Below are 14,778 nucleotides of genomic sequence, written 5' to 3' on the forward strand. Positions count from 1 at the left end.
TATGTTATAGCCAACTTATTTGGCACAGTTCATTAAAATGAATCTTCAAACCCTTAGTTTACACCGTTTCAGTTTTTCATAGATACAGACAAATTAGCCAAATAAAGAGTTCTTTAAAATGTAACTACAGTGTTTAAAATGAACTTCTGCAGATGATTAATATTTTTGTCACATATGGTTTCTTTTTAAAGAGCATATACACACCTGAAAGAGTGTATTTACAGAGAGGAATGACAATATTTGAAGAGGGTCAAGTTAATTTCCAATTTATTTTGTATAACTTGAAACTGGAACAAACTTTTTTTGTTTTGAACAAGCGTACAAATGAAATGGTAGACACATGCTGAACTCAACATTGTGACATTAAGGGAAAAGAGGCCATAATCTTGTACAGAGAACAAAAAAGAACAATAAATATTTCACAAAGCCATGTTGAAATAAACCTCAGGCCATTTCAACTTTTTTATTAAAAAAAGAATAGTGTCTGTTTTTTAAACAGAGCACAAATATCAAGCAATAATAAATAGTAACAAACTTGTAGTAAAAGACCAAAACTCCAAGTAAACGATAAAAGCTCTTACAATAAGTAATAGAAAAAGGTAATAACAAAAATATTTGCCTTGCCATTAACAAATGCAAATGAAGTAGGTGATGTCAATTTGCTTTGCAAGTCTAGAATACAAAGAGCACCATAACATGAACATTAACCTGTAGTAAAACAAATCTTGTGGACTGTTTCAAACCCAGGGCTAGGATAAAAATCTATGACCTTTTGTTATGTCATTGACACATGGCTTTCAAGTATAACTCCTAATAGATTGTAACCACTTATAAAAAAGTATAATATGTACAGACATACTTTATGTGACACAATGCATGTGCATCGTGCTTCTGGCCTACAAGAAAATATGACTTGTGTCACGTCATTGAATTAAATTTTATCAATAAACATTGTATAAGAAACTGAGATGAAATGGCAAATATATAGCACATCAAAGTAAGAGATTGCCAGAGTTAAGTACCAAAAATATGGGTTGTTACTCTGATATAAGAGCTTCAAGAACCCCCTTAGTTAGCAGGTGATTAAAGACTATATTGATCATCAAAATTCTGCCTAGATAATGTGGTAGGCCATGCCTAGTAGCACAGTCTTGTCATCAACAGCATACACAGAGGGCAGTTCCTCTTTTCCCTCGGTTCGTTGCTACATAAGGTTCAAAGGCAGCCCCTAAAGAATGACGTCATGAGGGAGCAGAAAAGAAAGACTGATAAGAAGTCTAGTCTCTATATAAGGAAGACAGTATGAAGATGAAGTTGCAACCAATGCCCATTAAATGTACTGATGCAGATAATGTGTTTTACAACCTCTTTATATTTTCCTGAGGGTTAATAATCAGCAGATAAATATAACCAGAAGGGATCTCAGTTGGTCATGCAGAATGAATTTATCCTATAAATGGAGCAAACAACTGTCACACCAGGTAGTGCCAAGAAATAATAATCTTGAAAATCATCTGGAAGAAAGATACCTGTCCAGTGAAAGCATGCAGTGACCTGTCATGCAGTTACTAGAGATAAAAAAGGCAACTCAAAAACATAGGGATTATTTTTATTCTGTCCACTGAAAGATAGTCAACTAGGATGATGAGAAATTCAAAGATGCATGCGGGCCTATAAGAACTGAAGGGTCAATCGGATGTCAAGTTATATTGGACAACACTGCTACCTCCACTGAGGTACTGTTCAGCTGGAGTAAACTAAGTATCTGATCAGATAACATTTTATCCTTACTTTTGTGCCAAAGCTATCAGATTTGGTGAAGATGCCATTGCCTAGTTCAGAAAACAGGTGTCTTTTACTGCCACCTAAAGAAAAAGATTTGGAAAAGTAAATTCTTGTCTGACCATAAATCTCTTATGCTATTTCCAAAACACAAAAATAAGCAGAGTAGACTAGCTATGATGAAAATTATTTCTCCCTCAAACTCTGGTTGAAGCAACTGCTTCAAATCTGCCTTAAGATATATAAGACATGACTCATTACAGCCTTTTTGCCACCATTAATGCACAAGATTGATATATTGATCCTTTACTATTTAAGTCCTCTTCTGTGAAAGGAAAGTTAATATCTTTTAAATATCAAGCAGTAACCTTCATCTGCAAAAGAGAAAAAAAGGACTGTGATAGAGACAAATTAAAATGAGTAAATGGTTAAGAGTACACTAGCTTGTCAAAGAAAAAAAGAAGACAAAATTCACCAGGCCATATTTGGATCTTATTGTAAGAGCCTGTGGTGTGCCAAGGTCCACAAATCAGGAATAAATTGTTACCCAGGCTACACAATGATATATTTGTCACTTGTCCCCTTAACTTTTAATGAATATACAAGGTCTAATAATAGGTAACACCAAAGCTAAGGTTATGCAAGCTGCTGTGCTACAGTAAGGTCTAAAGGTAAAAGTTGAGCCTAACAGTCCCCTTATTAAATTCTGTTGTGGGTCATGGAGCTTTGCATTAGAGAACTTGGCCTTTATTTGTAGTCTCCACTGGGAATGAAGACAGAGGACATCTAATATTAAATGGGCCCACTGTCCTGTTACTTTTTAATTTGCAACATAAAGTTAACTTTCTTCTTAAGTGCATGTAAGGGCACAGAAAGGAGCTTTGTGGAGGAAGTCTGACTGAAACACAATCACATGTACTTTGTCCTAAGATTTAATCTATGGAAGATATGCGGGAATGTCTTGATCTAATCCTATGTTTTCTGGTGCTCTACTATGTAGGACCTACTCACAGGAATGTGCCAAGACAGATGGTCGAGAATCCTGGAGTTTCCATTGGGGTGCTAGTCCAATGTTATATTTAAGTACCTACCTAAGGCTTACTGCTGATCAACATATGCTATATTTCTGGAACTAACCAGCAAAGCAATAGATTACCATTTTAACTAGCACCTTTGTTGATTGATACTGGCAGCAGAAATACAATAGGTTCCTAATAGCCTAGTTCTCCACTGGGAGGAGCCCTAGTTTGTCACATCATGGCTGATGTTTCCCATTGCCAGCCGAGGAGCTGTTCACCCCAAGTCTCTGCTAAAGTACTAAAGGAGGGCAAGAAAAATCCAGAAAAACAAAGTACACAGACTGGAAACTGACCACCAAGAAATAGAAACAGCATTTATTCTGTAGTTCAAATGTAAGCTCTTTCATGCTGTACATTCAAATGGACTTCATCAGAAACTAGCAATTCTTTCTTGAGACCCTCATCAGTATCTGACAGGAAGTAATTTGGTTCAGCCACATTAGCCCCGGCTAAATCTAATTACTTCCTGTCAAATACTGGTGAGGCACATCACATCAAATTTAAGTTATTACCCATCCATGCCCAAAGATAAAGGTGGTGACCTCTGGTTGTTAGTTTTACCATGCAAACATTTGTTAACCTCAGGGCCAAGACTGTTGTACCAACAGCAGTACCACAGCAGATTGGCTGATTGGGGTTGGAGGGGTATCATCTTCAAAAGTTATACCAAGACAAAAGATAAATCCAGTAGGTTGATTAATGCACAAAAAAATGGAATGGAGTTCTCGGAAGGGTGAATGGATATACCACTGTTAATGAAAACTCATTGGCAGCTGTGGCCATTGCAATGACCTTTGACTTGACCAGTGCAAGGCAATCTCCAAACTAGATACCATTGGCCAGTGCAGCAAGATTAGAAATGGTTGTTTATTACCAACCCATGTTCAAAAAGACATGGAAGTCAACAGAAATGGCAAAAAAGAAAGCAAATCAGTAGCTTTCCAATTTTTATAAAATCCTCAGGACTAAGATGAAATGCAGATGGTTCCACTACCAGAACACTGTCAAGGTTCCTATAAGAGGTTCTTCCATCATGATAGCATCTCCTAATAAATCATTAATTTAATTAGTACAGCAGCTGATGGGTATGAATGAGAAGCAATGGAAACTAAATGATGCTCAAAAATAATGTAACCATCTTTTCTAAACACAGCAGAAAAAAATGAAAGAGGTCATATATGACAAAAGAAGAAAATGTGGTGGTCTTCATGCAGAATGAAAACGGACAAATGATGCGGTTAACATAATTTTGGACTGACAGAAGGGAGCAGTGAGAACAGATGCACAATATCTTGAAATGAAATCCTGGTGAAAGAATGAAGTCAGAATGAAAAGGTCTCCTCCAAAGAAACAGGCCAATTGAAGGAGGCAGTGTGAAAGCATCAGGAGGGGTGAATTCATTTCTGTGTATACTGTCACTGACATGCACTCAGTCATAGTGACAGCAGAACTGCACCCTACATATTTTGTTTTTATTCACCTGCTAAGATAATATGCCTAAGGAAGATGTTTTAATTGCTGTAGGAAGCATTGAACTTGCCAGCTACCCAAATGCCCTGAATTTAAACCCATGTCGTATTTCCATTATTTAGGCTGCATATATGTATTTGTTCCTCTCTGATTACTGGAAGATCTTTTGGGGTAAACATTAATGTAAGCTGTTTTATCCTTCAAAATAGCATGTCCAAGGAAAACAGCATGATACATAAAATCAGTAGCCATGGGTACATATTAAATATCTTTTTAAGTTAAATTCCAGTATTTCCAGTTATGCTTTCTCCAGAAGCCTTATCACTCCTCTTTGACAATACTTGACTCAAACAAGGCAGTGAGTTCAGCAGATCTAAGGTCAGAGTTCACATAAATATGCATGCATTAATTCCAGGCATCGGAATTCTCCACCACCTGCAGACAAATGGTAGAAATTTCTAGATTGTGCACCACAAGAAAATGTCTGCCTTAAAACCAAGCAAAACCTGAACATTGAGATGCTACAGGAAATTGCAAATTATCCCTAAGTATTTGAACATAAACTGCACAAAGGGTCCAGCCCAAACAATGCTATAGATTTCACAGTACTGAACAAGCCCCCTTTAATACTGCAGTGATGTCAGATGTTTGATGTCAATGCATGCTAATATTTTCCTAATCACTAAAGTAAACTATTCTAAATGTTTCCACTTTAACAAGCTATTACAAAAGAATAATTTGGCACAGACAAAAGGTATAGATTTTTATCACAGCCCTGCATGCATATAGAAATTAATGGAATGTACACCAAGGAATGAACTGCAGCAAAGCATGTTACTGAATGAACTGGCAAGACCTATACGTCTAATAGGTCCTGTTCAGACAGGGATTCTCAGTGCCTGGACCACATATTCTGCTGAAATGAATTATAATTGTATCAATGTTCTTTCCCTTTTTTACAATGTACAGCACCTGCGTATTCCATCTATCAAACAGTGCAAACATTTGATTAATAAAACAATGTGTGTTATACTTATTTTATCACTTCCAAATTCATAGTGGTATTTTTTGAAGAACTTTCCTAGTTGCATTAGTATGCAACCAACAAACAAAAAAAGAAAACAATTTAGCAGTTCCAAGAATTCAGCTGAGATTGCACACAGGTGGATTGTAGAAAAAATGAATAGGTAGGACCAGGTAAGACACATCTCCACGCCTTAATGCAAGGTCCAGGCAGCAGCAGGTACATTTAGCCCTGTTGGAACAGTACTCACAAAGGGGCATTTAAAAACAATATACAAAACAGAAACTGAGAACAAAAACATTTAATCTGTTTTCATATTTTACCCAAAGGCTGTCAAACAACCTTTACGACTGTACATTAGGATTAACATACAAATTATTTTTTGCAATATTTTTATCCTGCCAAATTAAAAAAATATATTATGGCAGCCCATGTTTTGTTTACTTTTTTTCCAAATTCACTACCAAAAAGGTATATTGATACCTTTCAAAGGACAAGCATACAGTTAAAAAATACAAGCTCCAGTAAAAATACAGCAAGTGCCTACATTATTAAATGAACCAACCAATACAAATATCCATTCCAGAGGGGGGTAAGAGAAGAAATAAGTACAGGTCAGGAATGTGATTTTTTTTTCTGCAAAGCAATAACAATATTAAGCACTTTTTTCTACTTGTTTTTTCTTTTTTTCCTACATGGTGTAGCAGTCACCTTTTATCCCCAAATACAAGTTTCTATACATTTTTTAAAATTAACACCCAAGGCAGAAAAAAAAAAGTTTTTACTAAAACTCAGACTTTACAGTTACAGTGACAAGAACAAATTTATAGACCCACCATTAAAATTTTACTGCAACATTTTCAAGAATTTTTTTCTGGTTTTGTAAAATGCCCAGGCATTCTCCTTTATTACAAATACTGGTCCACTTTTACAGTAATCAAGAAATTTAATATATATAATATGTACTAAAACCCCATCACCAAAAAAAAAAAAAATCCCAAAAAACAATATACACATGGCCATTATGGCATTTTTTATAACCTATTAAGCAAACTCTGAAAAAAAGATCTTTCAAACACACATACACACAAATTATTTTTTACCCTTGTATGTATTCAATACTGTAAACGTATTTTAAGACAGAGTGCACTAAATTTAATTTTTTTTTAAAAAAATTAGCCGTTGTTCCTGAATTGTTTTCTTTCATTCTATATTGACTACCTGTAGCTTGTGTCATTTGAGCTTCAATTCAGCAGTAATTATTTAACTATTTCTAAGCAGCGTTGTCCTGAAACACAAAAGGCTGAGAAGAATTCAGCTAATGGATATCCAAAGTTGTGCTGGGTACATCTTCACTTGATTGGGTCTTATGGCATTTTTATGTCCACTTTATTCAAACAGAAATTTCATTTTTTAAGTAAATATGGTGTCTTCTTTTTTTTAGAACATGCTCTGTTTTCATTTTTAAAAGTTCTTTTGCTTCACAAAAAAGATTTGCATTTGTCTCATGAGACTCAAATAGGAAGATCAGTTTTCAAGGCACTCATGTCAAATTAATGGCAGCACAAAACTGTCCAATAAATTATTTTATAGTGCCAGTATTGTGAATGCCATGCTTAGCAACACTGACACTTAATCTCAGTTGTTCCCTTATAAATTAACCCATTTTTGGGCCAACTAGAAGAATATGCTGTAATTTCTTGTTTAGAAGCCACTGAAAGAAACAAATATAAAGTGCGGGTCAACATAACAACATTATCTAACTATTTTTTCTGTTATGTAGAACGATACTAAATACTAACAGATGGAGGCAAGAGCATCTGCATTGTTTTAATTTTAAATAATGCATAGCTCAGAATGAGGCAAGACATTATTCTTTTACAATGTTTAATATATTGTCTTATCCATGTCCTTGTTCTTAGGTGTTACAGAGCATGGTCTGAAGTAAGGTAACATAATTAATATAATCTATAGTTAGCTAAGTAGCAGGTTATTCCATATGGCTGACAGTAGTCAAGAGGGAAATATGTTATACTAAAGATATTTTACTGTCAATCTATTTATAATGGGACCACTTGGTACTGCAGAAGCAAACAGCCCCAACATAGTAGCTTAAATGGCTTGTTTACATTCCTGTCTTCAGTGCTTCCTGTCCAGGAGTGAAGATACTCCAAACACTGTATAGAGCACGAGGTTCTGTTATTTTAGGTTCCACATAAATAAGCTGCCAAGTATAATTTTCCCCCCATTATAGCTCAGATATGTGTAACTGCTGCCACTTTAGAAAAGTTCTACTACTAAAGGTTTCTAGCTAGCTATATGGATCTTGATAGTGAAAGGCCTCAATTCATTAGTGATATAATGAGTGCTACATATTATATCCAGTGGTGGAAAAATATTAAGTGCTACAATATTGAAAGATTGTTATCCGCTGTAAGTTTTTTAGTTTCTTGCTTTCTAAAAAATGCACATAACATTTGGCTTCTTTCCAAGAAATTACACATGCTTAGCTTAAATTCCATAGAAGCAGCAGCCCAAAAATTATAATTTAAAACATATGCTTTTTTTTTCCTAAAATGCAAGTAATCTCAGGCTACTAGTGGGTAAAATTGAAAACAATACCCAACAAAATAATAAAAAACCCAAACAAAAAAAATTAACAGCAAGAATAAAAAAAAGTACCTGCACATGCCAAAAATACAAAAACCCAATAAATACAGAAATTATTGCACAGTTAAAAGGCTCCACATTATTTTACTGCCTTAATTACCTCTCTTCAGGTTTGATAGAGCTTTATTAGACACAAGTTATACACTATAAAAGAGTTAAGTGCCAATGGAGGCAAGTAGGCCGGTTTCTCAGTTGGCAACAATTAGAATTTACAAATAAATTGATACCTAGCCCCTCAGTTCACTTAAGTGAGTCTTTAGCTTCGTTCTGCCTGTTCAATTTTAACATCATTTGTCAGTAAATGTTCTCCATGCCACTTTTTCATGTGTTTCTCCAGGGTGCTGTAAACACTGAAGGGCATCTGGCATATGTCGCAGCGGTAAACTTCCTTCCCTATCTGGCCATGAGTTTTCATGTGGCGTGTTAGCTTGCTGCTTTGGGCACATGCATAGTTGCACAGCTCGCATTTGTAAGGCCGCTCCCCAGTATGGCTCCGGCGGTGCACTGTTAGATTACTACAGTTCTTAAAAATTTTGCCACAGTACTCACATGTGTCACTCCTCCGACCTTCTTTAGAGCTGGGTCGTCCTGGACCAGGCCCACCTATGTGAGGGGTACTACCACCACTAGCTGTCCCACTACGCCCTGAGAGACCCCCATCCAACATGTCCCCTGGTGGAGTGGAGAAACGCAGGCTTCCATTCTCTGAAGAATGCTCAGAAGAAGTAGCAAAAGGAGATTGTCGGGAGTCTGTGAATCCAAGAAATGGATCCTTCATGAAGTGCCTTGTTGCTGCATAACCCACCAGCCACTGAGAGTAAACATTTTCTGAAGGTATAATTGTTGCTGGTGGTAAGTCCAAATCTTTTTCAATTTTTATTCGTTTAGAAGATGAATTGGTTAAATTAGGACTTGTGATGGGGGTTGGCTTCCGAGGGAGCAAGCCCGAGAAAGGTTCACCTGAGCCAAAGTTTCTACCATTAACTGTGCCTTGTTCACTGCGATGAATTTCTCCAGTGACGGAATCTTCATCACCTGTATCTCTTGTACCATCTGTAGATCGCTTCATAAAATTGCTTCTTTTCTGCTTCTCAGCTAACATGTCATTATACTGTTGGATGGCACTAAGACTCACATTATCCATAACTTTTCCAAGGACAAGGGACTTTTCATCAGGAGGTGGTTTGGATCCATTTTCACGGTTACGACTAAATTCTGAATCCATGCTGAAACTTGACTCAGGCCTACTTTCATTTTCAAGTTCTTCCTCTTCTTCTTCCTCTTCATCCTCCTCCTCTTCATTTTCATGACCTAAGGAGGGATCACTTTCATTCCGGAAGTCTGATTCTCCAGATTTTACTCCCTCACCAGTAAGTTCACTTGTACCTGGCTCTGGAGAACTGGTTGTGGACAACCCATCATCTGACCTACCTGTCATAGAACCTGTCTTGTGCATGTGTGTTTTCATGTGACGCTTGAGCTTACTTGCCTGGGAGCAGGCATGATCACAAAGTTGACACTTGTACGGCTTTTCACCAGTATGACTACGTCTGTGTACAATAAGATTGCTCTGGAATTTGAAAGTCTTTCCACAGAATTCACAGGACTTAGTTTTAGTTTGTGGCTGAGGTGGAGTGGTGCTGTTAGGGGGCATTGGTGGTAATGGTGGAGTACTTATAAAAGGAGACTTAGGGCTTGGTTGAAAAGGGTTTAACAAACGGTGCATAGGGTTGGTGCGGTTAGGTGACACTGGTGGTGGAGTAGCACTATTGTTCCCTGCCAGTTCTCGGAGCCTTCTAGAGAAATCCATTGACTGGGACTCCAGCCCCAGAGGTGGTAAGCGCATTACTCTGTCAAAGGCACTATGATGCTGGGTGACTAACCCCATCTCTTCAGCACTAAGGCGATGTGGATCCAGATGATGGCGAGGTGGTGGGCTGAAGAGTGGAGGAGTATTGGGAAGCCGACCTTCCCCAAAGGCAGGATGTTCTCTCAAAATGGGTCCTGTCATCCGTAGAAGGTTAAAAGGATTGTTATCTCCTAAGAAATTCATCAGGGGGGATTGTAGGGTACCTGGTTCTGGTCCCAGAGGAGGTGGAGGAATGGTGATGCGTGGGGTAAGCTGAGTACTTGACGGGCTTGCTTCCAGGTAGATGCGAAATCCATGTGTATTCTGTGCATGCTGAAGCAGGAACCAGGCGCTGTTAAATGGCTGCTTACATGTTGTGCAAATGTAACTTGACGGCTCATCTTTACCTGTAAAAAAAATAACACATTAGAATATTCTTTTGATCACCCTTTAGTCTCAGCCATTTTATGTTACCTAAACAATGCTACTTACAATAACAAATAAAAGTCAATGACTAAGAAAGTTCTATGGACAGGCTGGCATTGGTCAGGTTTTTAAGCAAATCTGTCATCAAGATTAGAAATGAAACATCTAATCAATATTAAAATCATGGTATACAAATGCAGTCGTCACCCCCCCCATACAAATTCGGCATGTACTGCTGAGAAGAATCAATATGAATTTTATGTCAAGGAGCTGCATTTCTCAACTTCCCAACACAAAAAGTACATTATCAGTGAACTGTAATCAGGGAAATGTGATTTGCTGAATGGTTCGACCACTGGTCAGGTTTCCTCTACATTGAAATTAATAACGGGAAGCTGCAATACCACGTAAATGTAGTAACTAATGAACTTGGCGATAACAGACTTCTTCCCTAAATACGGCTTGTTTAAAGAAAGCCTGACCATTAAGAAGAAACTCTGAAAAAGCTATCAGTTAGTTACACTATGAACTTTAAATCTGTATTTTAAAGAGACCATCGTATTGTGCACTGGAGGTGCAAAGCCATGTAAAGGGTTTAGTTTTCCTTTTGCAGGTGAGCTGGTCAAAAAAATTTAGAATGTGTTTTACAATTAATGCAGGATATTAAGTCACCCAGTGTAATTTTACAAACAGATTTTGTCATAATTGACTCTAGCATGCACACTCTATGCTTTTTCAACTCTTTGTATTCCCGTTTCTCTTCCTCTTACACTTTAATACTTTTACATTTTCTACTGCATTGTCATCATAACGCTGTGGTTTTCATCTTCCTCCCATTTCTCTCTTGACTTAGTTCAATATTTTGGGAAAGTCCCAGCATTCACACTTCTCTTCACTGTCTCTGATTTTTAGGAACATCCCTGATATTGTTCTCAGAACCTTGCTTTGTCCTTTGTAAAATTTATGATTTTGTGATAGAACAGTGAAAGTTCATGTATTAAACGATATATACTACAGCATCAGACATGTTATTCTATAGAAAATGCATATTGATACACATCTTCATTTTTAACTTTTTTAAGTAGGCCATTTAATAATTTTAAATATGTCCCTAATTTGGGCCTTCATTCCTGCTTATTTTTGATTTTCTTCCTGATTCTGGAGGAATCAGTTTTCCAGCTATGTCAGCATCACATTTTTGTATTTGCACTGAAAAGAAATAAAACAATAGGATAGTGTAACTGAACTGTAAATAGTCTATTAAGTTCATCTGACTAGGTTTATCAACAAAATTGTGCAAATCGGTTTTGTGAGTAATGACTTACTGGAACCAAAATGTCGAAAATGTACACACCACTCGCTCACAACTGTGAACACAGTAATGTTGGTATGTTGAATTTGACATTTTCGACATTACCTGGACGTCTGGCGATGTACTACCAACACTTTGCAGGGGGGGGCATGCCCCCTGCACCCCCTACACCCTATGCTAATTATATATTCTAGCTTCAAGATCGCACTACAGTGAAGAAAAGGGTACTTTTCCTGAACCTCATTGTAGTGCAATTCAGTTACAAACAGCAATGCTCAAAACTGCGAATGCAAGCTACATATCGATGTTTTGGAGGTGTCAGAATTTCCACTCGCAATTTTAAACTTTTGCATCTTTACCCTAAACCTTATTAACAACAGCAAGATGAGTTTCAAACATTTGATTGTAAACCATCTGACTCATCCCACATAGTAAAACTCACCTTCCTTTTGATGCCTGTGTACAACAGGCATTTAATGTTTGCAAAAAGACTCATGTCCATCACTGAAAAAAATCACTGCAAAGCACATTTTATTTATTTGTTAATTGGCTGCTAAGACGTACTAAGTAACAAAGTCTTTATTTTATTTTTTATTATTTTATTTTGTTTTGCTTACTTTTGTTAACCAGGTATTGTCCAACTGGTCTGGTAGCCCATTTTCAGGGGATACACGGGGAGAAAAGCTCCAAATACAATACAATTAAACAGTACAGAAATTACAATATTAATATTTGAGTTATACCCTATATAAAGCCGTGGTGGTACAGCAGTAGCATTGTTGCCTCACAGCAAGAGGTTCTCCTGTTTGATTCTCGGTTGGAGTACCTTCTGTGTGGAGTCTGCATGTCCTGCCCGCTGTCGAGTGACCTCCGAAAGACATGCATGAATGGGTGTGCCTTCGCTGAAGGTTGGGCGTTGGGCTGGCAACTTAGCACCATAAAAATCGACTGCCAATCATTAGTGGACCAGAGTTCCACTGTGGCGACCCCTAACCGGGAAAAGCCGAAAAGACAAACAACAAACCCTATATAAAAATAATTCAATTAAAACTAGTTTAAATATTGATAAACCAAATAAGAAGCCTCCATGGCAAAACAATAAAGCCCCAAACAGCCTGGAATTCTTCTCAAGACTTTATTAAGCACAAAAACCAACCATGAATGTTCTCAGTACGTTTTCGTTTAAAACACACTTCATCAGATGTGGGCTGGCATTAATAGAGCAAGTTGAGAGAACTCAGTGAATGAGTCAGCCTGAACGTTAATGGTTGATTTTTGTGCTTAATAAAGTCTTAAGAAGAATTCCAAGCTGTTCGGGGCTTTATTGTTTTGCCATGGAGGCTTCTTATTTGGTTTATTGGTACTTGTTTTGAAGCCATGTGGATTTTACTTTGTTTTTAGTTAAAATATTGCACATAAGGGGCTGGTCAGTTAACTAACTTAATTAAGAGTTGCACAACAAGACAGTGGAGAATGAAGGATTCACACCTCATATTACAGGATAGGCTCACAAGCAATTCAGAGGTTTAATCCATTGTGTCTTCCTAACAGCCAAAGTTCTATCATTTTCCCCAAGAAATCAAGAAAGTGTAAGCAATATCCACTCAACAAAGCCTCCATGTCTGGACTAGCAGAACAGAATTGAACTGAATGGTTTACTATTTCTCTCAAATTAAGATTGGTTTGCTCTACTTCACTAAAGCCAGGTCTGTCTACTGCCCTAATATTTAAACAGCAGAGTAGCTCTCAACCAATCAGGGACAAATCTCAACAGAATCAGGGACAGTTCCAGAAATAATCAGAGGCAATCAGGGACACTTTTATAATAATAGTACTATTAACTTCAGACACTGACAGAATAAGAGAATGTGAATTAATATACATTTTAACACTATAACTCTAATTATTGTTATTATTTATTAAAGGTAATTCACCACCTTTGCTCCAAACGTCAACTGATTTAGGAGGGATTAAGAGGGACAGAGGTAAAATCTGAGTCAAAATCAGGGAAGTCCCTGAAAATCAGAGACATTTGAGAGGTATGCACTGGGCTTGCTTCAGATAGGCAGACTGTCACCAAAATTAATATATGACTATCTTGTTGAATTGAAAAGCACAAATCTTCTAAATCACTGAGTCTTTATCTGAACTGTAAGTGTGATTTTAAAAAGCTGTGCTCACGTCTTCACAAATAATAAACTGTAGAAGCTTTGAGGACTATAGTGTTTTTCCCAAGAGCATCTTATTTCAACAAAACCTTTTTAAGTGACTTAAGAAAAGGGGGCAAACAGGGTGATTTGATAATAAAAGTTTTCTGCCTCAGTGCTTCAGGGTACAGCATTCAATCCTAAACTTTGATCAGTGTATTTGAGGTGCTTGTATATTTTCTCCCCTTGTTTGTATTGGGCCTCTTAAATGTGTTTTGGTTTCCTCTCAGAAAATGGCCACTTTAAATGTGAACTTTTTGAATTATGAACACCAGACTATGGGTGCTGCATCTGAATGTGCAACTGGCCAGGAAGCAGAACCCCCTACATTTCCTTGCCCATCTTTTTGTCTCTTACCCCCCACCCCTCAGTGTGTAACTGCTTCTCCCAGAATCACACTTCACAATCTGTGCAGGGTGTTGTTTCTAGGAATGCATGCCAATATGAATCCCCACAGTCTGCCTGTCCTGTGTTTCATCTTTGGTTATACTCCATTAATTCTTTCTTTTGGGTCTCTATTACATTCAGTCATCACTTTCCATTATATTGACAGTTTGCCTGGTATTTGTTTATTCTTTCAGAAATTCCATCCAGTCAATACCAGCTCAATAAACGGGCAGTCACCAACAATTTTACAGTGTTCTCCAATGTTCTACAACCTTGAAATTTATGTTATTAGTTAAGGGAGTTGCAAAGAATTGAAGCATCCTGTGTGGGGGGAGTGAGGAGTTTACCACCATGCAAATGCTTTTTGAAATTGTTAATTTGGTGAGCTTGTCTCACACAAATGGTCTTCAGTGAAAACCAGTTATTTGGAAGGAATCTTATCATCCTCTATATTTCTTGACTATCTTAGGCAACTAACTTTGCATCCATTCTATCATCCTGATGCCCTACTTTAGGCATAAACATCCAGATGATTGCTGTATTCCTGCTGCAGCCTCCCAAAACACCTCTGT

At 37.3% G+C, this 14,778-nt stretch overlaps 1 protein-coding gene across 2 annotated transcripts in view; it reads right to left on the reverse strand.

Annotated features, from left to right (window-relative positions):
* Window positions 1–250: 250 nt before the first annotated feature.
* Window positions 251–14,778, reverse strand: part of BCL11B (BAF chromatin remodeling complex subunit BCL11B) — a 270,212-nt gene continuing 255,684 nt past the window's right edge. For both annotated transcript variants that reach the window (XM_044074602.1, XM_044074601.1), the window contains one exon: window positions 251–10,281. In XM_044074602.1, the coding sequence (XP_043930537.1) occupies window positions 8,282–10,281 (2,000 nt within the window). In that variant the 3' untranslated portion in view covers window positions 251–8,281. The remainder of the gene's footprint in view (window positions 10,282–14,778) is intronic.

This window comes from Protopterus annectens, chromosome 6.part0 (assembly GCF_019279795.1).
Source record: "Protopterus annectens isolate FY-2018-M chromosome 6.part0, PAN1.0, whole genome shotgun sequence".
Taxonomy (NCBI): domain Eukaryota; kingdom Metazoa; phylum Chordata; order Ceratodontiformes; family Protopteridae; genus Protopterus; species Protopterus annectens.